Source organism: Theobroma cacao, chromosome 9 (assembly GCF_000208745.1).
Source record: "Theobroma cacao cultivar B97-61/B2 chromosome 9, Criollo_cocoa_genome_V2, whole genome shotgun sequence".
Lineage (NCBI taxonomy): Eukaryota > Viridiplantae > Streptophyta > Magnoliopsida > Malvales > Malvaceae > Theobroma > Theobroma cacao.
Window position 1 is genome coordinate 35,792,713 of NC_030858.1, and position 23,715 is coordinate 35,816,427.

Here is a 23,715-nt window from a genome sequence, read left to right on the forward strand (position 1 = left end):
CTTTTCCAATCTTAAGACTATGTCAAGTTACTGAAGAAAATCTATTAATAGTTCTTAGTATTTGTTAGCTATTTTTTCGCAGAGTTCAAAAAAAAAAATGAAACATCAACCCTAATACGGCACCGTTTTAATCCATTCTCCTCTCGTTCATCTTTCTTTAATTTTTTAATACTCGTAAAGAACACTCCTTGGCCCTTGCTTCTTTCTTGATCCCGTTTCCCACCGCAGTTTCCTTGTTATTTCAGAGCAGAGAAACAAAAGCCAAACCAAAAATGGCGACAACACTCGCAAACAGAGCTGCTACGAATCAAACCATTGGGCTATCGAGACTCGTGTCCAACTTCTTCAGAAACCTCTCCACTGCCAGTTCTACTCAAAACCCTCGCGCCTCCTCCTCTTCAGCTACCAAAAAACCCAAGCGGAAAAAGAAGAAGAACCTGTTTGAGGTAGCTCAGTTCTTACCCAACTGGGGACTTGGTTACCACATGGCCAAAACTCATTGGACTGATGTTTCTTATCAGATCACTAAGGTCAATCTTTACAAGGTCCTCTTCTTCTCCCTCTCTCTCTACTTCAAAATAAGAAAAAAAAAAAAAAGGGAACTTAACGGGTTGGGTTCTTAATGTTTTTCTTTTGGGTTCATTTATATTGAAAAAATGATTTTGAAATTATGGGTTTTTTGTGTTTACTCAGAAATGTGAAGAGTTGATGGAGTTAAATGGCTGTATTTGGTCTTATGAGCAAAATCTATTGATTTTTAATCTTTGATTTTTTTATAATTTATTGATAAAAAATTTGGGGATTTAGTTAATTATGCTATTTTTGACATTGTTCGTTCAGTTCTTAGGGTTTAGGGTTTTAGGATTTACAAGGTTTGAATTTGTTTACAGGATGGAAGGCATGGCAAGGCATGGGGAGTTGTTCACAAATACGGTTAGTAACTAATTCGCCATAATTATTACAATTGAGAGGGGGGAAGGTATAATTTCCTATTTTTCAATATGGAGTTGGGGTTTGATATTTGTTCAAGTTTCAGGGTTAGAGCGTTTTGTATGTTCTGCTCATTGTTGTCTATTAATGTTGGTGATATTTGTCATTTTGATGAGATGATTGTTGGTATTTTCTTGGCTAGTCTTGTGCTCAATGTATCCTTGAATAAAGATTTGTATGAGCTTCTGATTTGCTTTATTTTGCTATTTCTTGTTGGTGTTTGATAAAATTTATTTCATTTGATACTCCTGATCCCTGGTGGGAAATGCTGATTTTTGCTGTGAGTTGTGAGCAGCCAATAATAGAAACAAAAATGCATAGTGCACACAGATTTGCTAGGTGAAGAGAGAGGCAGAGAAGTGAGCTAAATTAAGTTAAACACATAAAGAATGACTTCAGAGGGATCTTTTATAGGTTTTCGGAAACAAAGGTGCATGTGTACTAGAAGGTAAAAAAACAAGAAGTTATTGAAACTTAAACTTTATGTCAAATATTGGCTAAGATCAGAAGAAGTCAATTATATGGTTCCCTTTTGGTTTAGACTAATGGTTGTTATTTTGAGGCAATCTTAATATCAATGTAGAGGGTGGCAATTTCACCAGATCTCACCAGGCTGGGAATTGGAAGAAGGGATGTTGGTCCAGAAACAGCAACAGGGTATTATAGTTTGTCTTGAAAACAGTTCAGCAAAGACTAGATGTCTTAGTCTTTTGCGAATTATATGGCCTAAATAGAAGTTTGCTTAAGTCTCTCTGTTAGTATCAAAGGTCCAAGTGCTCTGATAGCTTGCTTCTTGTTTAGGGTTAAAAATGTGTACCAATATTATTTTTGGAAATGTTCATAAGGAGATTGAATGGGCTTAAGTACTGCTTAGGGTACATTTGATTCTGATAGATCATATGCAATCTCCTAGACCCATGGTAGAAGAAACTGGTAATTCCTGAATTGATTTACCTATTGTGGTGATAACTCAGGAAGAATAGATGTTATTTCTCCATTCATTTAAGGTTGGGAAGCAATAAAAACTGCTAAGCTCACTTTCACCATCTGATTAGATATCTCTTTGCAATTACCTGTTTATGCAATGATTGAGTTGATGTTAATGATGCCTAATACAGGCATGCCAGCTGCAGATGCTCCCACGAAAGTAAGTGGAGTTCACAAGCGCTGTTGGAGATACCTTCCACATTTGTCAAAACCAGAAAAAATGACTCCACACTTGAAGAAACCAACAGAAAATGCCCCAAAGCCTGAAGCCCAAGTAGCTTGATGCATTGCCTCAAATTCTGGATGCTAGTAACCTGCTATTGTATTGTCATTGGCTGATTCTTTTGCACTCTGTAGGCAGAGTTATCTTCAGATATGGTAATGCTTTAAAATTCATTTCAAGATGCATGTGAACTTTCATATGCTATCAACTTTGTGCTTTGGAGCTGCTCAATTTTTACTGGCTCAAATGGGAAATCTGTAGTCAGAACTAAAAGTTTTGTGAAAGAGTTAATTTCATTTAAACGTTTTTTTTTGTTTGGAGTGGCATTTTGGTTAGTTGTATCTCTGATGCTTCTGCATATCTTTCATTTGGTTTTGACGACCATTGACAAACTAAGCCGTGAACTGTCCAGTGGATGAGTTAGAACAGCCAATGACAGTTTCCATTTGATTCCTCTTAGCTTAGTTGTTACTTCAAAGTATCTGTACATAAGGAATGCGAGCTATGGGATTGTTGGGCAATTACAGTGAATGATGCTTCTGCTCGTAAGAGCTGCATATTTATCTTAGCGGTTTATGACAATGTTACGCGGGAAAATTTTAGGCTTTATGTTGTTTTAATTCACTATAATTTACATGAACAGCTCAATTTATCAATCTTTTGCTTTACAAGGGCAAGGGAAGGTTGATTTCATTACCAAGACTCTGAGAAGCAACTTAACTGAACCACAAAGTCACACCTAACAAAGCACTTAATGATCCTGAATGTTTTAGATTAAGAGGGAGATGCTCTAAGTGCCACCTATGAACAGACTGGAAAGGCAAAACCTGCTATTACAATTGGCATAGTTCATCTGATCATGGACAGGCAGCTCTAGTTTGCAAATCTGATAGAGCTAGTTGATCCTTAAGCAAGAGAATGAAAGGACAGCTTCAATACCTATTAAGATGCGGACATGTTAAGCACATAATAGTTTGAACAGAAATGTCAAAGACAATAATGGAGATCTATTAATTTCATTCGCTCTCTTCTGAATCACTATCTTGGGAATCAATCTTCATGGCCTTCACAGCATTGCTTGCCTTAAAATCTTCAACAGCCTTGTCAAAACCGCTCCTTACATGCCTGCACATCAGCATCAGATCCTGACATGCATCTTTCAATACCTCTCTGGCCGGATCACCTGCAAAATTCCCATTGAAAAACAAAAATTTCACAACAGGAAAAAGAAAAAAAACACAAAAGGAAGAGTTCCATACATGCACAACTACATGGAAGATCAGTCATCAGAGAAACAGAACAATGTACGAAAGATGTCAATTGAGGAAAGAAAACCCAAAATTCTGAAGGGGCTTTAAGGCAATGTCCATGAATTATAGTATTCCAAAAATCGGTTGATAGCCAACTAACTGCTGAGGACTTGGATGTTTACAAAGAACCACCAACTGAACCCAACCCAACAGTACGGCTCCATAAATATATTGATATCCAGAAATCATAAGGCAGGCAAAATGAATCAAATAACTCAACTAAAAACCTTGGGAAAACAACTTGCTTGATGACAAAAGAAGAAACCAGAATCCAAAACCCGCACTTCCATAAAAGTTAATCATGAAAAGAGAGCTAGTATTGAGTTACCAGTTGTCTGAACTCTAATATTAACTCGAGCATTCGAAGGATGAGGAATACTGTACCCACAGAATGTTACCCTTGGGCTGCAAAATCAAAATTTACATTATAATCACCCAAATCCTTCAGAAAAGAAAACCCAACATTAAACTCAAGCGATGATAATTCTGACAAGGGAAAAAAAGAAAAAAACAGAGGTGATCGAACTGACTCTTGATTCAAAGTGAATCTAACAGCATTAGCTAAAGTATGATCCTCTTCCGTTAAGGAAAACGTTGCAGCACTATTATCAGTGAAGGACCCGTGTTCCATACTTTCTTTCAACCCACTTTTCAAAATCCCTAAATGACCCTGATTTTATCTATCCAAAGCTGCAAAGGAAGAAGGAAAATAATAACAAAATCAAATAAAACTACAAGAATTTTCACCCCAATTATCGTGGCTAAAAAGGAGAAGCAGAAAATATAGCTTACCTGAGTATTTTGCGTGCAAAAACCCTACAGCGTAACAAGGGTTTTTCCGCTGAAAGGAAGATACAGAACCGAGGAAAGAAGCGGTTCCCAAATTACAAATTTAGCCCTGGACTTAAACTAGCTGATCACTTTTGTGTTACGTGGCGTGTTACTCTTGAGTTGTTAAGACTTATTTCCCGTACATCATATCTACACCGTAGACTTACCGCTTAAACCCTAATTCGAATAAAACGAACCTAGTACAAAGTTTCTTCTTCCATTTCCTTGTTTTCTGCTTATCCTAAACTCTAACAAGAACTGAGCTGTTCTCCTATCAGAGCAAAACTGTAAAGTAAAGGTTTTATAAAACCCTTTCTTCTAATGTTGATTTGGCTGTTTTCCCGTGATATTTCTGATTAGTTTTTTTTTTTTATGGATCTTGTTTGTTTCTCAGGGGTCTAATGGCTGCCAACACCCCAGCTGGAATAGACAAAGAGCAGGTTTCTTCTTCTTTTTCTTATTTTATGAACATTTGCTTTGGTTCAATTAATTCTCAGGGGTTCAAGAAGACTTGATCTTTGCCGCTGATTAATTCGGTTTTTTTGTTGTTGAGTTTGTAGTGTTGAAATAATCTTGAGTCTTTTAGTCTCTATGGATTCAGGTTTTTGTTATGAACTAATTGGAAATGGTTTTAGATTATTTGGGTTTTGGGTTTAGTTAAAAGATTTTGATTTTGTTTATCTTCTTCCACCCACCCCCCAACTCTTGCAATGCGGGCGATTTGAAGTTCATGTTTTGAATACTGTGCAGGCCTTTGGCATGGCGGAAACGGAGATGGAATATAGGGTAGAACTGTTTAACAGGTAAGGGAAATTGACAAACTTTAATGAATGTGTTTAGTAGATACATCTATAAGTTAACAAGGAATGTTTGTTGAAAAGATTGCTATCAGAAACACGTCTACATTATGTTTGGCCTCTTAAACTTCCTGTATACTCGATTTATCTGCCGACAACTGAAAATTTCAGAGTTCAGAATTTGAAACTGGACCCATGTGGCCCGGCATGGTTCTTCATTATTGATAGTTTGCACTTGTTGTAAGTTCATATTGCTAATACTCAAGTTCCTGAATTCAGCTTGTTTTTATGGTTTTCGTCCAGGCTTGCACAAACATGTTTCAACAAATGTGTTGACAAAAGGTATGAGAAGTCCTGACACCCCCTTTTTGGTTACCATGAACCTATTAAGAGATTTACACACGTTATTATAATTACTTTTTTATTCCTAAGGAAATGGTGTCAATGCTAATATCTTTCTGCTTTAGGTACAAGGAGTCTGAGCTAAACATGGGTGAAAATAGTTGCATTGATCGCTGTGTTTCAAAGTATTGGCAGGTAGGCTTAAGCTCAATTAAAATATTTTTAAATGTGTTTTATTAGAGTTGGAAGCATGTCTTATACTAGCTTTATATGACTGCTTCCTCTGGTTTTAAATTAAGTTATATACAGTATGTAGGGATAGTGTTAAGCTTTAACCTTCCGAATGATGCGCTGTATAAGGCTACAAGCTCTATACTGTATTGTATTGTTGGCCTAATATGCTTTGCAAAAAGCTCTATCATGAAGCCTTTTTTGTTTGGATCAAACTATTCTTGATTCAGATACCTATTGATGAGTTTTTCCTTAGATGTATTCCTTCGTTCTTAGTTGAAGGCTGAGATTTGATTCTTATGAGTGCAACCTTTCTTATTTTCTAGGTGAATGGGATGATTGGCCAGATGCTCAGTGCTGGTGGTCGGCCTCCAATGTAAAACACCAGCATCCTCCATCCTAAGTTATGTTTTTCATGTAAGGCATGGTCTGGGGAAAGGTGGAGATTGTATTACAACATATATTTGTAATGACTTTCCAAATTACATTTTTTTTCGACACAGGATCTGTGGGCAGTTTTTAATTCATTGCAATATAATAAAGATTTTGGTTCTAAATCTTAAGTTCCATATGACTTATGCACAATGCTTATAGAATTTTACTATATGAACTGCTTTGTAGGGCACCTCATTGGTCAGGATCGGGAAGGAGACTTAATTAATCTACTTTCATCAACTTTAAATTAATTGAGGTTAATTATTAAGAATTAAAGCCTTATCCATTTAGAATTAACTTTTAAACTTATATCGTACCATGAAAAATTTTCTACTGCTTGGGAACTTCATGAACCCACTCAATTGGCAAGTTGTTATAACCCAAGCACCATCCATAATACTACCTTTGCTCTATGATAATAAAACATAAAAAAACTCCCTTAATAATGAAATTAATCTAAATTAAATTGCACTAATCACTGATCAAATCAGTAGGAAGATCTGCTTGATGTCAAACTCAAAAATGAAAAGTTCATTCTTCTTATCATCATAAAATATTGTGCCCAGAATGAGAAGACAAAACATACACCATAACCAGGATATAATCGTTACAATTACTCTGTGGTGCTGAGGAAACATAAATGCCAAAGAGGGAAATAAGACAGGAAGATACAGGGGATAATTAAGTGAAAGGAAAAAAAGGACCTATACACTTTCAGTTTCTATGTTTTTTCGCTTCCAAGTTTGTACCGTCTTTGAGGGTTTCCTGAGCATCATTGTCCATCCCAAGGCTAAATAGAGCAGCAGCTTGGAGATAGAATGCAGTAGGCCAATCCGGAGAGACTACCTGGGCTTGCATAGCATCTCCAAGGGCTTCTTGTGCCATCTCATTCATCAAGTAGCACAAGCAGCGTCTTGCAAACACGGTTGGTGAAACCATCGTCCCACCATCAATGAACTACACACAAGGCAAAATATTAAACCATTAAAGATATTAAAGGTTTAAATCTTTAATCTGTAGGTACTCAAGTTTTTTGATTGCTGGGTATCAAATGGTTCTGCAAATTGCCAAATTGTATACAAGAGACTTACATGAGTGTAACATTCAATAGCTGTTCCAAAGTCTTTTGCTCGGAAAGCAGTATCTCCGCGTTTTTTCGAATTCAGAGTCTCCTGTATCTGATCTGTCCACATTTGGAAAGAAAGCTACAAGGGAGAACAAGTTCAACACCACTTAGCATGAAGCAATTTTATGAGAGGATTCATGTCAAAAGTTTGCTCAGATGATTTTGATAATGCTAAGAAAGTAATCATAGCAGTTCTTTTCTTCTAGTGTTTTGAAGGAAGAAGCTGTAAGCAATAAAGTCAATTAGAAACATAATATTTATGGAGTTCATGTCTTTTTGACTCATAAGTATTTGGAAATTGCACCAATAAGGCCATCAGCTACTTTTTGCTCTACTACAGAGCATAACTTAAAGCCTTCTTTTGATTCTTTTTTCTTTATGAATCAGATTTGAAACAACATCAAAGGTCTAGACTGCTGACCTCATTTGCAATCCCCTCATCATCTTTGTATCCACTCTTCTCCAATATTTCATGTATTGCAGTAAGATCCATTCGTGAGCATGCTTCACCCAGAGGTGTTAATAACATTTCTTGCTTTGAGGATGCAGTTCCATGAGGAATGCCCATCAAAACATGTGATGGAACCTGTTAAATAATACAAGTAAAATAGGTGATATAGACTTTCTCAGGGAAAAAATGTAATTCAATTAATAATATACTTAAGAATAACAGAATAATGAAACTTAGTTCAGCACTCAATGTCTCAGAACTTTGAAGAGAAGTTACACTTCTTTATCTCTATCATAAAGCTTCAGCTAGTAACGAGTAAATGCCATACAAAATTACAAAGGAGGGTCTTATCTGCCACAGCAACTTTATTGTTGGCAAATTCAAATAGAGATCACTTGCAGTTAGAGGGCAAACCTTGGTTTCTATTTGAAGGTATTAGTATTAAAGCATGGAATTTCTAAAATAAAAACTGGAGATAAAGAAAGAAGATAAGATAGTAGGGAATAATGTAAGCATACCTCAGTTTCTTTCTGAAGTGGAGTAAGCGCAGTTACAAGAGACTTCACATTTGGCCTCTCACGAGGTTCATACTGCAAACAGCGTGAAGCTAACCGCACTAGTTCAGTTCCATCATCGTTTGAAAAATGACCCTCCAGACATGAGTCCATTAGCATCAGAAAGTTTTTTCCACGTATTAGGTCTAGTGCCTGCATGATGATAACGATCCAACATTAAAGCATTTATATTATCTCAGACAAACATTGTAAGATGCAGTTTAAATATTCAAAATTTGAATGATTTCTTAAGTTGCTCTGAGAAAAGATACCAGACAAGTCTTCCACCTTAATGAAGATTAAGGCAAGAAAAGAAAACTTACATGGCTTGGTGGTATATGCTTGCCACTGAGAAGATCAAGCAAAAGAGTGCCAAAACTGTAAACCACACTCTCTGGTATAACCCTTCCTGCCATGTTAAGTTGTCTAAATTAGCTCAGCTAAAGAGACAGCAACACATGTTGCATGAGAACCTAACATACCCAAAGCTAAATTCACATACCCTTTCCCAGAATATACATATACATACATAAACAATATAGACAGACAGCCTCTGTACAAGAATTCTGTAAACTTTATCTGTTAGCATGGGATACCTGTCCTTAGGTACTCTGGAGGGGTAAAAGCCAAGTTTGTACTATAACTTTTTCCATCTCTGCTATTCTTCATAAGGCCAAAGCTAGAGAGTCTGGGATTACCATCCTGTCAAGGAGTAACCCACTGTAAGAAATAAATAAATACAAATTTTAAAATGAACATTTTCAGTGAGGTACTAGGTTCAAATAAGGGTGCAAAGGATTAAATTACCTGATCAAACAAGATTCTATAAGCATTAAGATCATGGTATAACGCCCTCCCTCTACAGCTGCAATATTCAAGCGCTTGAGCTAGATATAGCGCCACTCTCAGCCTCATTGCCCACTTCATATGCTGATTCTCCCCTATACCATTTCAACACAATACCAAACAACTAAAATTATTAAGATATCCATTATCAGCACATTAATTCTACCATATACTATAGAAATGAAGATTCTATATAACTACTTCAACTAATTACTTATTTCCCAGAGTGTAAACAAATCAAACTATGTCACATTAAGAAATCGGAAAACAAAATTTAAAAGATTGAGTGAAAAATACAGTGAAAAAGATGCTTAGATAGAGTCTCATTAGGCATAAACTCAGCAACTAACAATCTGTCATCCCCTTCACAGCAACAACCAATCAAATTTGCTAGCCGCTCGCTTCTTAACTGTCCAACGGCTCTTGCTTCCTCCTAGAACAACCAACCAACAAGGAAAAAAAAAGTCAATAATTACAAATCAACCAAAAGAAAAACATGAAAATAAATTGCAGTAAATTGGAAAAATAAATATATATACAAGGAACTGTCGAGGATCAGGCCAAGCCGATCTATTGAAGCGTTTAACGGCGACCCAACGATCCTCGTCGAGCTTCCCTCGGTAAACTACATTGGGAGCTTTCTCTCCATGCTCCGATACAATGTTATCCGTACAGAATCCCTGCGTGGCAGCTTTTAATTGGTCCAAGCTGTACTCGCAGAATCCAGGTAACGCTTCCTTCCCATTCTCTGATATAACAAACCAAAGAAAGATTTAAGATTTCTAAATTTTTTTTAAACAAAGAAAAAAAAAGAGAGAAAATGAGTATAAGACTTTCTCGAGAAAGTGATGGAAACAACTTTGGCTAACTAACCGAGATCGGAGGAGTCGTTGAGGTTTGACTTGAGATTTGACGGCCACCAGCAGAGTGATAGTTTGGAGCAACGAGCTCCCATTGGCTTAAACCTCGAATTTCAACTTAACTCACCCAAAAAAAAAGAAAAAAGTTTCCTTTTTTTACTTTTCTTTTGCCTTGAGCTTTGTTGGAGACGGAATTTGAGGAGTGAAAGAGAGCAAGAGAAAAAATGCTACCACTGGTACTAAAAAGAGGAGGGTGGAGTGTTTGGGAAGCGAGAAAGTAAGAGAAAACTTTAAAACAAAAAAAAAAAGCTTTTAACTTTTTGGATCCAAGATTTCTCCTTCTCCTTCTCCTTCTCCTCCTTCTCTCTCACATTTTCTTTTCACCACCTCATCATTCTCTCGTTTCCGTTTTTTTTTTTTCATTTTTCTGTTTATATTTTTATATTTTCCTTGTTCTTTTCAAAGTCAAAATTTTTCCGCTTAAACTAAACCCACTCTTCACTTCATCACGTGGACTCACGATCCAATGAAATTGGACAACAGGGAGAATTAGAGTAGTAAGGGGCGAGTCAAAGTCAAAGAGGAAAAACATCTATATGTATTAGGATGAGGTTTTGTAATAATGGGATGAGATTAGTGTTTAAGAAAGTGATGTCTTTGTCATAAAATCCAACCTAGAATTGGGAAATGGGGAAAATGAAAGACCTTTGATAAGTCATGGGATTTGATAATTATAGGTACTATTAATCAAAATAATTTTTAACTTTCGAAAAAAATTAAATAATTTTGAAAAGCGGGGCTGGAGGGGAGAAGAAGGTGGTATGACCTTAGGGTCACAATTGGCGTGAATAATTGTTTGGATTAAAAGCTGGAAATTCCTTGGCCTTTTCTATGATGTTGATGTTAAACATGGGATATGGTTTCTTGGTCCCCTCATCATTGATGGGTGTTTTTTGGATTTTAATTTTCTAATATTTAATTTATGAATTTCCTTGTGCAAAATTGGGCCTTTGATTTGCAGCAAGAGTGAAATGAGTTTTTGGCCATGGTTGGGGCCAATTAGATGAGTACATCTCTTTGACTCCTTCCCAATAAAAAGGGGTCTGAAATTTGGGTGCTTTTTCCCTTTCTTGGTTATGATATTAAGATACAATTAAACATCAAATTGCACCCAACAAGGGTGGAGTGAAATGAGGTGAAGGAACCTCCCATCCAGCTTTGCCTAAATTCTGCAGCAGTAATGTCTTTTAATAAGCAAACAATACAACCCTTTTTTTTTTATAACAAATAGTACTACTATATAGCATTGATTAATCATAAGTCTTTTGCCATGTCAATCCTGGCACGAAAGATTCCAACAGAAGAAAGTTCTGATTGATATAAAATAAAGGGGGTGATATGAAATTGAGGTAAAGAAGAATCATGGAGGTCTCTACTCTAGGTAGCATGACATGCTTGAAATGATGAGGAAAATTTAAAACAATTCAACCTTAAAGTAGTCAGCTTGTTGTTCTTGAATCTTGACCAACTTTTTCCAGCCTAATTTGACAGAGAAAAACCCAAAAAAACACTGTGGTCTCCTACCCCAAAGAAGAAGAAAATTTATAGGGAAGGAAAAAAGCCCACATGGGAAAGCAAGTGTGGCTTAGCAGTGGGTACAGCCCATATTTTTTATATTGGTTTTTCTGCTAAAATTTCAGCACTGACACAGAAGATCCTCTCCAGGATCTGCTTGGCAACTTGCCAACAGTACTTAACAGGGAGGCTCTTGGAGTTGGGAAGGGAAGCATGAGAGCTGAGATCAGTCCCTTTTTAACCTTGACAAATCTTAAAACCTGATTTTTTTTTTTAAGAAAGAAAACCATGTTTGTTCAAGGACCACTTTGGAATATAATGAATGCTATAACATGTTCAACAGGAAATATGTCCTCCTCCTATCCATTTATGTGCTTTAATTGGAGATATTTTCTCATTCATTATTTACGAGGTAGGTTCAAACATCAGTAATGAACAGAAGCCCCTAAGATCCAAATTGGAAATGGAGAAAAGATAGGAACAAAAAAAGCATACTTTGTCCTGCAAATATAAGGTTTTTAGGTCTTAATTATGCTACGTACCAGACCAAAAATAAAAATGCAATTTCCATTGATTCATTGACTTGATCATGTAACAAGAGGTAACCCTTTTTCATGGTTCCTTATCCCCTAGACTAAGAACCCCAAGTCTCCATTTTTTACCTTTCAAAGCTTGAATCTGGAATTTTTGTCTTCTGGTTTAAAAATTCATTTAGTGTCAAATTGAAATCCATATTTCCACTGAAATAATTTAAATTGCAAGGGAAATTATAAACTCACAGCAAAATTTGTTTGTGGTTTGGTGGTTTCTAGTTTTCCACTCTTTTTATTTTTGGGGTTGGACTTTTAGGCCAATCTCTGCTGCCTGTTAGCTACTGGCTAAAGCAACAGCAAAATGTTCTGAAGCTGCTGCGAACAGATTAGCACAGGCTTTTTACGTTGCACTTGCACTAAGCAGTTGAGAAAGAAAAGTGCATGCAGCTGCAATAATCTCTGCTTTTCGAAAATACTTTTGAAAATGGCAGAGCAAGCAGCAAAGGAGAAGTCCTGGCACTATCCAAGATTAGAGTAAAAAGGGGGCAGGGAAACAGTACCCTTGATGGAGAAAGGAACTAAGAAAGGCATGTGACGTAACAAGTGCTGTCTCCAATTTCATATACTAAGAGAAAAAGAATGTTAAAAAAAAAAAAAAGCAGTGCAAGGTAAAAGGTGGTGGCAATGGCAATGGTGGGACATCAGACAAGAAGCATTATTCAATTGAATCATTGGTTCATGCCAGCTCCCATTGCCAAAAAGAAAGCCATCACATGCTCCCTAATCTTGTCACTGTACCCAAAAAGTTCAAAGCCTTGTATGTGGCCATCAAAGTACCATGGCCACTGCAAATCTTTCAGCTTTCTTGCTTTCAAATCTGCACAGCTCCTCAATCGGTTTAGTAATCCTCCAGATGAAAATTGGAGCCCTTTTTTCATCTTTGGATGCGACAATCTGGTGTATATAAGTATCCATGCACACATATACTAACATGTATAGATTTTATCAAGGAAACAGATGAATACTGGAATAAAGAAAAACTTTATTCCATTCCATTTTTAAATGGATATTTACATCAAGGATTATCAGTATTTGTAACTAAGATGAGAATGCATTGCTTGAATCCTGTAACAGCACCAAGCTATCTTCAGCTTGTGCTGACATCTAATTATCATTTATCACTCTACCTAACTTGAATCTTGTGATTCATTTAACCTGTTTCTGTACACAGAATTCTACTTTGAAACACTTGATAAAAGCATATTGCCAACATGGATGCTGATAATTCACACTCAGCTTGTAGTTGCCAAAGAATTCCCATTGAGTAATTTCTGGTGTTCTTCCTTGTTCTTGCCATCCTTATTTCTAGTGCTCAACGGAAGTAAAGGTGGAGCTGTGGCTCCGCTTGATCGGTCCGGTAGTTCTGTAATTAAGGATATCAAAGTCATCATATTTATACAGTTCATAGACTAAGAGAGCACCTTTCTTGAAGCCATTGGGCAAAATTTGTGTTCAAAATTAACACCCATGTCAAGTGAAATGGCACTTTTCTTAACAGCACTCTCTAGAATACTTAAAAAAAATGCTAATGAGAATTTCTATCATGCCACAGGAAGTATTGTGCTGCTATAGAATCAATGAACAAGATAAAATGTCAGATTTTATCAAATTGATTTAACAGTTCACATTGCATATAGCATCATTAAATGATCCAATAAATTACCCCAATCCTAACATCAGGAAATAATGTTGAATGCTAACCTGGCAATTTCCCGTCCAGAAAGAATGCTACCAAATTTACAGTATACCTGCATACAGATCAATTACTCTAGGTTAGTTCATGAAATGGCAGTGTTCCTATAGATTTCACTGTAAAAGCAACAATTTTTCCTTGTTTCCCCTTATTCACCATGCAACAACAATGTCAACTGTGTAATGTTTGCGAGACGCTATAATCAGAAGGCTCTGAATGACAGCTAGTAGCCAAGCGAACTGTTTTATGCATCTGCACGATGAAGCCAACAAACAACCAAAAAATTTGTAAAAAGAACAAACATAAAACCCTCCTATGTTCCTTTTATGCAAACAGCACTAATTGTCTGATTTTTAAACTGGCACTCACAATAAAAAACAAAGAAAACATCACCAAAGATTAAATTGCATTGTATGCAGTAACAGTCTAACAGTGATCCATTACCTTCTTGTGCCAAATTTTTGATATGTGCGGACAAATACTAAGGTGAAAATCATGTGTGATGAAAAAATCAAATCACCACAGCCATATACAACACCTTGGGGAACTGCAAATTTAGTGCAAATAAAATGAGCATCATGCTGTTGACATTGTAACTGATAAAAAGAACATGAAGAAGTTCAAAAACTCTAGAACTAACAGTTGATTAGGACGACTTCAAGAACACTCTCTGGAGGGGGTAACCTGGCAAGTTTCGAGCCCTGAAATAGACAGTTGTACCTGATTGTAAAAATTTCTTTAGTTATAAAAATGCAACTAATACTAACAAGGATCAAATAACCTTTCATAACATCATCAGTTTCAAGATTTTAAGATAAGATCAAACAGCAAAAGGATCATGCATATGTTTTATCAAGTTTACCTCATGACAATGATAGCTTGGACCAGGAAGCTGAGTTGAATAGAAGGTTACAATGCGGAGACTCTGAGAAGCCTACGAGAAGAAATTACAAATACTACATAAATGAAGTCGTGGACTAATAAAGCAGGGCAATATCAGAAAGCGGTTCTTTTCATTCTAAAGAACAGATGTAAGCACCTAAAAACATAAAAAAAAAATAAAAAAAAAGCACAGAATGGACTTACAACTAAATAAGCAAAAATCCTACACCATATCAGAACAGTGTATATTCTTTTGTTCTGAAAAACAAAAGGATGGAAAGTCCACTGCAACAAACAAATGTATTAGACAACCAATCGACAACTAAACTTTTACATTAGCCTCATTGTACTAACTATCAGGCTCATAAACTTAAGAAAGTATGAGAAAGGTTAAGTCAAAGGCAATAATCCATAAACTGATGCCTTGAATGTAACTTGTTTAGTTCCATAATATATCTAAGAAATAGTGTATCAGAAAGAAGAATCCTCTAGATGCACCATAATATAGTGTCATATCAAATTAAAAGTTTACAAATTGTATTATGTAAAATAGCTAATAAACAATTATTGACACCATTATGCTCATTTGTGTTACAATACATGGTATACATTTTCCTAAGTAATAGAAAATGCATAAATTAACACCTTTGCAAAATCTCCATTAAGTCACTAATTATGCATATACAGGCATACCAATTTGAAAAAATAATTAAACAACCTTACCAAAAGAAAGGAACAAAAGATGAAGGTGAACAAAGTCTCGCTGATATAAAATTTGTTTTGACCAAGTTCCTAAATTAGAAAAAGAACATAATATTAGTAAACCCTGCTACAGATTCAGGTAAAAGGTTATAGAACCAAAAAATGAAAACCAAAAGTTGGTACCCACTGGAAGAAGAAAGAATCCAGTATCCTGAAGCGTCGGTCCTGGCCGGTGTAGGTAATGTACTCCATGAGCAGCCAATCCATGGATGTACTGAAATAAGTAAATAAGAACTCCATGAGTTTTCAATTTTTTTCAAGCAGTTTTAACTTTAAAGCTCCAAAAAGAATTACAATCACTTCAAGGTACAACACAACTGCTAATAACCTTAATGGTCTCTTGATAAGATGAACAAAATTTCAAAGAAAAAGCAATTAACTACAAAGACCCAAACAACCTACTGTTCAAGGGAATTGATTATAAGCAATATAAATAAGATTAGTTTCTTCCTTAATTCTCATCATCCAAACACATTACAATCAAAATATAATTAACAAACTAATATAAAGCAGCAAAATTTTTCTAGGAAACAAAGAACCCATTTAGGTAAATGGCCTAAAGTAACCAATGCTGATTAAAAAAAGCGTTTAAATTCAACAATTTATAAATTTAGAAACAGGGTCAGAAAGAAAACCTGAAAAACAAGTCCAGCAAGAATAAGCTTCCAATTCTCGGCAAGAAGTGAAATCTCTATCAAAGCCTCCGTGCAAATCTTCCTCCATAGCTTCACATTATAAACAAAGAAATCAAAAAACAAATCAAACCCAGAAAAGAAAAGAAAAAGAAAAAGAAAACAACAAAGATCATTTCAAATAAAATTCACAGGAAAAGAAAACCTTAGGAGCCTCACGATCAACGTAATGCGCCATTTTGTTGATAATTAAAAGTTAAAAGTTTAACATCCAATTGAAGAACAAATGAATAACATGGGCACATTTAAATATCCACATAAACCGTTCAACTAAAAAATATAATTTGAATTTGGGATTTCTTCTGTTTCTGGATTCGACAGATACGAAGTGCCAAACTACCTTTCAATTTTTTAAAAAAAGAATCAAAAAGAATACTAGAAATGAGGATTAATGGGGATAATTATCTAACTAATCCACCCATGAATTCACCTAATTTCAACTTCTAATTTGGAATGATTGGATGTAATTAGGCAGTTAAGAGAATATATTTTCTTTCTTTCAAAAAGATTCAATAAAGATTTCGGATTCGTAAAGGAAGGAAACTTACAAAAGGAAGCCAAAAGTTGGGTCTATTTATGGAAATTTAAGTTCTGATTTAGTTAAAAAATAGTAAAAAAGATATTTAAGTTGATGGCATAATTGCAGATTGACGGTTGCATTTACAGTAATGTTAAGCTGATGAAATATCGGCCGTTGGATCAGCAAACCATACACCCTGCTGTATTTGTATTGGCCCGATTAAATAGGCCGCTTGATGGCCGAATTATTTCTTTTTTCTTCTGGTTTTTTTTTTTTTTTACATTAATTGGAATAGAAGTTGGAGAAAAGAACAAGTTGCAATAATGTAAGCTATCTGAATCTTGAAGTATTGAATAGGAGTAGCCTAAAAGCATGGATGATGGCTTTAGATTGGCAAATAATTAATCTTACTAAATGAAAGATTTAGGCAAACAAAACATAGCATGTTTATTAATGAAGCTCAACAGGATCATGGGGAAAGCTGTTAGCAGTTAAATTCGTGTCTCTGTATCTTTCCTTTTCAGCAACCAAACTACTGCCAAGTCCAACACAAAGCAAAGCTAGAACTAGAACTACTCCAGAAGACAAACTAAAGCAGTACTTCCGATACCTGTTCTGTAAATTGGAAAGCTTACCCTGTCTTTAGGGGAGTTCGCTTGGGACATCTATAACCATCGAGCCTGTTGAAGGTCCAAGGGTTAGGAGAAAAGCAGATATCATCCATTGATTATATGCACACTTACATTGCTGAAAACATTTTGCTCATACTACAGCCGATATTGCTTCTGTTGTCGAAAGTAAATATCAAAATACAATGATCCAAAGCTCGAGGGAACCTGTCCCTGATATTACAAACAAGCCTCGTTCATTAGATCTTATTTTTCATCGGGCGACCCTTACCGGTGATGGATATCTCACTGAGCATTGCCCATCCAACAAACCAGAAATATATGTATCTTTATCACTTAATTACATGATCATTTGCCGTGTGAGATTAGACCCTTCCAACTGGCGAAAGGGGTGGATATGAGACATATCTAGCAGGGGCCTCTCCTTCAACAGGATTAGGTGCACTTATTCTGTCATTTAATATGGTTTCCCCCAAAGTTCTTTCTTCAGAAGAGGTAACTGATTCTGAAAGCTCACAGTGTTTCCTACTATCCCAAATTGCTATACAAATCGAAAATGCTTGCATAAGCGAAAGCGATGAATTGAACTCAACTGAATAGATCCCATCCTTGAAAGGGGCCAAACTGAAGAAAGGCTTGTCGTCTTGTACTCCCCCCTGTTAGTTATCATGAAAACAAAGTTCAGTTGACATTTTCATTATAAGACAGTGGACGTTTTAATGTGGTTAGCATAAGATTCACAATCATACCTGAAAGAAAAGTTCAAATTGATTAGAAATTGAGGAACCTTTCAACGAACTAGATCGCTGGCTTAATTGACTCCTGTTCAAAAGAATCCTGAGTTTGCAACCCAAATCCCAACCACCACAGTCACATGCTCCACCTGATTTCCATCGTTGGATCAGTGATGAAGGCTCACCTTTATTTGGCAGGCTATGTACACCACTAGGAAGTATGACTGTAGCACTAATGTCTTGAGCACCCATAAAAGGACCTTTTTTCCCAGAATCAAAGTCAAGTTTTACCTCTGGCAAACGCTCTTTCAATGCAGCCTCAGGCAAGCTATTACGCTTATCGATCAGAAACCCATCTCTGATTGGGCTTCTTCTGTTCCTTTTTGGGATTTTGACAACAATAGCTGCCTGCTCATCATTAGGCTGGAAGTCAGATGCTTGTGGATTTGCCTGTCCTACATCCAGGGTAAGAAGAACAAATTCTCTAATGCTAAACTGATCCAAGTGGTTTGGCCCGGACAAATGAGAAAACTTGGAACCAGAAACCTTCATCTGGGCAACAACATTAGGAATGTAATCCTGACCTTTGCCCTTCCCTCCTTGGTTTATCCACCTTCCATTCTTTTTCCTGACTTCTTGAATGGAAAAAAATGTGTAAATGCATCCATAATCACCCTTCCCTGAAGCACTTAACATCTTCACTGTAGCTGCAAGAATATTACTCTCATTATCAACAGCAAATGTGAACAAAGGCAACCCATTCTTGACTTGAACTCTAAGAAGAGCTTGAACTGCTGAAGATCCATATTTCTTGTTCTCTGATGAATCATTTACATTGACCGTGCAACAGGTGCTTGTATCTGATTTCACTTTGGCTGACTGCACAGTCACAGTTGTATGTCTTTGCCCTTCTGATGATTTAAAGGCACTTTCTGTTAATATTGAGTCCTGTAATTGGTTGGTAAAATTACGACAGTTAACTGCCTTCGGCTTCAGAAGTGGGTCCAATAGTCTTCTCAAAGGGCTGGACCTGGCTCTGCTTTTAGCATTGAGTTTATCACCACAAGTAGTATCAACACCAGAAGCAACAGAAATCTCTGAATCAGTTTTGCCTGAAGTACATGTTGAGCTCACGTGAGGTATAGAAGAACCCTCTTTGGAGCCAGAACTTTTGCTTGTCTTACCCATGCTGAAGCTAAAACGACGAAAAGGAGAAGTGCTTCTAACTTTTTCAGTTGCGACCTTGCCTACCTTTGGATCTGATCCTTTGCAAGCCTCATTTGCAGCATACCTAGTTGGAGTTGCATTTCGCTTTTTCTCCTCTAGATTTCTGCTTCTGGAATAATTAATTTCTATCTTTGCTGCACGAGGCACAGAACGAGATCTTTCTGATGAAAGGTCATTACTATTTGCCTCTATGGAGCCCCTGGCTTTAATCTGTAAATGTTTACTGCCATCAAGTTCACAAGGCAAAGGACCTGAATGATGGAAATTGGAACTGAGCTCTGAACGGTGAGCATCTTTAGATGTTTGAGGAACAATCCTCCGACTAGGTTCTGCTTCTCTTTTACAAGACTTTGTTGTTAAATCAGAAAGGTTGCCAGGTCCAGAATGATTCACTTTTGGCAAATCTCTTGGCAAAAGGAGGACAACAGTATTTCTTGTGTCAATGACATCTTGGTTAGCACCTTTTGGAATAACTTCTTGAAACTTCTCTGCTTTCTTCATAAAATCACCAACTTGGTTCTTCATTTTCACCGTGTCACATGAGGCCACCTTATCTTTTACCCCATTTGCAACAATTCCACTTTCTAAATCAATCTTTGAGTGCATTTCTCTTCTCCTGCACTTTTCCAGCTTGATTTCTGGATTATTTTTGCAAAAAGATTTATCTTCTCTGATGAAGTTTGCCTGAACATTCAAGGTGTTGCTCTGGGCAGCCTTGAGATCTTGTAACTTTCCAAGACTGTCCCTAAAAGGTTTGTTGAATGGCGAATTGCCTTCTACGGGGACCGATATCAGATGAGATTGAAATGAAGGACGTTGTAACCTTTGACGAGCAGGAGAGCAACTGCGACCTCTGCTTGAATGTGCTGATGATTCGTCTGTTGAAAACGAAGATGATGTGTTGCTGCTAGACAGCGAAGAGATACTACTTCTATGTAAGACGTGTTTATGGCTATACTGCCATTTTTCAAGACGCCCCCACTCAAGGACCCCAACATTTAAAACTTTTTCTTGAGGGTTTGCTCTTTTCTCCAGAAAACTTGGTAAATTCGACATATACTTGACAAGCTCATCTTCTTCATTTGCCTTTATCTCAGCATGTTGTCTATGATGCTTCCATGAAGATTTAGGTGAGAAATCTTTTCCACCTTTTGTAATTTCTTGATGAAGATCAGCATATGACAATTTAGTCTTTTCAAGTTCATACCTGCCTTGCAGATTCGCTTTCTGGCTTGCTGGGGGCAACATGATCTTTACAGAAGTTCCAAAGGACAGTTAAACTCTTGAATCCCTTTTGAGCTCTAAATGGCATTCCATACACTGGATAGGTCTTAAGCACTCCAGATCCTTTTCAGCTGCACATTTTTAACTCCATTCACATTGATGCAGACCACTATGGAGATAAAAACAAACATCGGAAAACAATATTACAATCGTATAAAATTGAAAAAACAAGAGAATCACATGCATAGTGGCATAAGGTTCTTGAACAAATAAGAGCTTATGGTTCAGTAGCTGAAGCAACCAAGAGAACACAACTCCTACAGCAACAAGAAATGATTTTCTTAACATATGATGAAGTTGTAAGATATCCCCCAAAAGCAACAATCTCTTTTGTATGGATATTTTCAGCTAGTCTTTACCATATAGTCACTAGACATTATTCAATACTATAGAGATGGTCAAAAGTACAAGCTCTGTCTTTTCTAATCACTTGCTTCAGTATCCTACATGCACCATGGAATTAACAAGGAAAGTACTAATAATCCCCGGTACCCAAAACCACGGCACCATGGAATGTAAAGCTGCCAATGCATAAATTAAAGATTGCAACAAACCAACTACACCATAAAACTTATTTCATTCACGGATGAAAGGAATGGATATCTTCTAACTCAGTAAGTACGGTAGTTATCCAATTTACTAATTTTAAGTGAAAAACAATCACGCTTCAGTCAAATTTGTTTCCTTCTGAGTACCCCATAAATCGACCGTGAATTGCCATGTTTCCTATATATAATAATGGCCATGCATTTTCTTCAAAAATTTCCAGATTTTGTAACACTAAATCACAATTAACAAAGCTCAAATCATTTCCAAAACTAACAAATTAACTGCAAAATAGACCTCCATTGAACAATTTCCACAATTGGGTATCAAAATATTAAAAATAAAAATAAAAATTCTCAACTTTTTCACAGCTCAAGGTTGACAAATTGACACAAGAAAGTGAAGACAAAATTGGAAATAAAACTAGAGAATCTTGATGCATACTTTGCAAAGAAAACGAGAGTGAGTGGTCCATAAGAAAAAATAAAACTAAAGAGTTTGAAAGTAATTATTCAGATAAGGCACAAATGAAGCGTCATCATCGAATCCGCGGAAGTTCAATGGAAACGACAAGATCGTCCTGAGCTTATTCAAAAGAACAGGCGCAATCATTGTTCAAATTTCGAAACACTAAAAACCTCTTTTGCTTCACCAAATTAATTATACACAATTTTAAAAAGAAAAAAAAGAAATTAAAATTGCTTCACTAAAGATTCACTTCCCTATCTTTTTCTCTTTCCAGAATCCAAACAATGTATGCTGTATAATTATTTGAATTATTTTTAAAAAAAGGGAAAGAGATGCTTGTTATCATGTGTCACCAGCATTCAAAATTTTCCAGGGAACCAAGCAAAAGAGACTTTCTCGAGTGAAAGAAAGAAAGAAATCATACCGGTCTGAGTACAGGGAATGAAGAACGAAACGGCGGTCAGCAACGGAAAACGCGAACGCCTCGGGGAAGAAGCCCCACGTGTCGGCGGCGCATTGGACAGTAAAAAAACTGGCGAAATAACAGAAGATCAGAAGCAATAAAAAAAGAGACCAAGAGCTCGAAGGGAGAGGGAAAGCAATGATGAATCTCCTCGTTAAAAAGCTTTAAAAAGAACGAAATCCGAACCCCTTTAGCTTTTTACTTGCTCAAAAATCCCGAAGCTCAAAGGCGCAGCCGGAGTGTGATAAAGAAAAGCTCTGAAGAAAGAGAAAGAAAAGAGGGAGAGTCTGGTTATTTACTTATTTATTTTAATTTAATGGCTGGAGCTCATATCCTTTCTTCCTCCTTTTTTGTTTTGCGTGCAGTACAGAGAGTCAAAGTCAGTGAGAGGGAGAGAAAGGGCGTTGGGAGGGAGTTGAATAACTTTTATCGTTGTAATGTAAAAGATTGTTTTCTGATCGGACGGTTGGAAAAACGAAAGATTTTAAGAGAGAGATTAAAATCAACTGGTCACGTCAGATCGCAAAGACGCGGGACGGGCAAGGGTTATATTTCGGGTGGTCCCTACTCTGTAGCGGGAGGGTGCTGTTAATTCTTAAAAGGACCCTCGTTAAAAAGTTGTTTGATCAAGTGGTGGACCCCCACACTATGTATTGATCTATATGATGTGGTAGGGTCCACTACTGCCTGGTGGACGTGTCTGATGGAGTGTCGATCATCAGGATATACTGGTAGTCCTCACGATTCTGATTGTCTTACTTTCCACTGGTCTTTTGAAGAGAACTTTTTTTTTTTGTTACAAATTAATTAATAGGTAACTTATTTGGCCATAGGTTGCCTGATCCTTTGATTCTTGAACAACGGCTTATGGCTTGATTATGAGTATTCTTACCGAGACAATGAGTAAGACTTTATATTATTGTTTGAATTTATAATTATTCTAAATCGAAAAACTCAATTAAATAACTGTTTACACGTCTTTACTTATTGCATTGGTTGTATTTATTTTCTCTTTTTTTTTTATCATCTTGTTCACATAATAAAAAAAATCCAAAAAAAAAATATTTTATTTTGCAGCTAAGTGTGAGTGTTTTTTTTGAGGAATAACGCATGGGATTCCTTATAAAATGAGGTCCCAACAGTCACTATCTTAATCTTTATGTTAAGTAAATTGAAACATGCAAATATTGTCCACTTTATTCACACCAAAAAATGATGACTTACAGAGGAAAGAAAGAAAGGATAACAAAGGATGGCATGCTTTTGAGCCCGCGCCTGGTATGAAAAGTTTCCACTTTCAGTCCAAAGGAAAAGAAAGCAAAGTGAAAAAGGAATATGCAAAGGACAATTGGAACAGCAGTGGTGGGAAGTGGGAAAATTAAGAAAAGAAAGATTAATGTTGATTGGTAATTATTATGGGAGATACCAGTAGCATTTTTTTATAATGATGCTACTATTAGTTTCAAAATCACTTTTTACAAAAGCAAATCAAAAAATGATTGACACGATATTGTTCTCTTCATAGGACCAACACTTTTTTTTTTTTTGTCTTTTATTCCTTTTACGACATGAATTATCACTTTCCGAATTTATAATATCTCGTCTTATATTAAATTTATATAAAAATTTTAAATTAATTACTATCAATAATTTAAATTTAAATT

General features: G+C 36.2%; 6 protein-coding genes across 9 annotated transcripts; 2 read left to right on the forward strand and 4 right to left on the reverse strand.

Moving 5' to 3' along the window:
* Positions 173-2,526, forward strand: LOC18590571. The gene is made up of 3 exons (XM_007016178.2): positions 173-545; positions 891-933; positions 2,109-2,526. The coding sequence occupies exons 1-3, from the start codon at positions 273-275 to the stop codon at positions 2,258-2,260; spliced, it is 468 nt and encodes a 155-aa protein (XP_007016240.2). The 5' UTR covers positions 173-272; the 3' UTR covers positions 2,261-2,526.
* Positions 2,875-4,412, reverse strand: LOC18590572 (DNA-directed RNA polymerases I and III subunit RPAC2). Its single transcript, XM_007016180.2, has 4 exons — positions 4,303-4,412; positions 4,041-4,200; positions 3,839-3,915; positions 2,875-3,383 (listed from the first exon to the last, which is right to left on the reverse strand). Exons 2-4 carry the CDS (start codon positions 4,139-4,141, stop codon positions 3,217-3,219), a joined length of 345 nt encoding a protein of 114 aa, XP_007016242.1. The 5' UTR covers positions 4,142-4,200; positions 4,303-4,412; the 3' UTR covers positions 2,875-3,216.
* Positions 4,516-6,274, forward strand: LOC18590573 (mitochondrial import inner membrane translocase subunit TIM10). 2 transcript variants are annotated; one of them, XM_007016182.2, is made up of 6 exons: positions 4,516-4,639; positions 4,736-4,781; positions 5,092-5,144; positions 5,442-5,480; positions 5,606-5,675; positions 6,038-6,274. In XM_007016182.2, exons 2-6 carry the CDS (start codon positions 4,743-4,745, stop codon positions 6,089-6,091), a joined length of 255 nt encoding a protein of 84 aa, XP_007016244.1. In that variant the 5' UTR covers positions 4,516-4,639; positions 4,736-4,742; the 3' UTR covers positions 6,092-6,274. The 2 variants fall into 2 exon arrangements, with proteins under 2 accessions (XP_007016244.1, XP_007016246.1); XM_007016184.2 differs by having other exon boundaries at positions 4,518-4,633.
* LOC18590574 (probable serine/threonine-protein kinase At5g41260) lies at positions 6,653-10,385 on the reverse strand. Its single transcript, XM_018127215.1, has 10 exons — positions 9,997-10,385; positions 9,663-9,871; positions 9,421-9,556; positions 9,085-9,218; positions 8,874-8,979; positions 8,601-8,686; positions 8,242-8,430; positions 7,694-7,858; positions 7,238-7,351; positions 6,653-7,103 (listed from the first exon to the last, which is right to left on the reverse strand). The coding sequence occupies exons 1-10, from the start codon at positions 10,076-10,078 to the stop codon at positions 6,861-6,863; spliced, it is 1,464 nt and encodes a 487-aa protein (XP_017982704.1). The 5' UTR covers positions 10,079-10,385; the 3' UTR covers positions 6,653-6,860.
* On the reverse strand, positions 13,116-17,423 carry LOC18590575 (phosphatidylinositol:ceramide inositolphosphotransferase 3). Of its 3 annotated transcripts, none has more exons than XM_018127217.1 (11): positions 17,336-17,423; positions 16,124-16,213; positions 15,616-15,702; positions 15,450-15,518; positions 14,931-15,011; positions 14,707-14,778; positions 14,485-14,545; positions 14,289-14,391; positions 14,001-14,096; positions 13,853-13,899; positions 13,116-13,514 (listed from the first exon to the last, which is right to left on the reverse strand). In XM_018127217.1, exons 1-11 carry the CDS (start codon positions 17,363-17,365, stop codon positions 13,384-13,386), a joined length of 867 nt encoding a protein of 288 aa, XP_017982706.1. In that variant the 5' UTR covers positions 17,366-17,423; the 3' UTR covers positions 13,116-13,383. The 3 variants fall into 3 exon arrangements, with proteins under 3 accessions (XP_017982706.1, XP_017982705.1, XP_017982707.1); XM_018127216.1 differs by lacking the exon at positions 17,336-17,423 and adding an exon at positions 16,326-16,705; XM_018127218.1 differs by lacking the exons at positions 14,931-15,011; positions 17,336-17,423 and adding an exon at positions 16,326-16,704.
* On the reverse strand, positions 17,417-22,344 carry LOC18590576. Its single transcript, XM_018127214.1, has 4 exons — positions 22,238-22,344; positions 22,013-22,120; positions 18,079-20,683; positions 17,417-17,985 (listed from the first exon to the last, which is right to left on the reverse strand). Exons 3-4 carry the CDS (start codon positions 20,536-20,538, stop codon positions 17,695-17,697), a joined length of 2,751 nt encoding a protein of 916 aa, XP_017982703.1. The 5' UTR covers positions 20,539-20,683; positions 22,013-22,120; positions 22,238-22,344; the 3' UTR covers positions 17,417-17,694.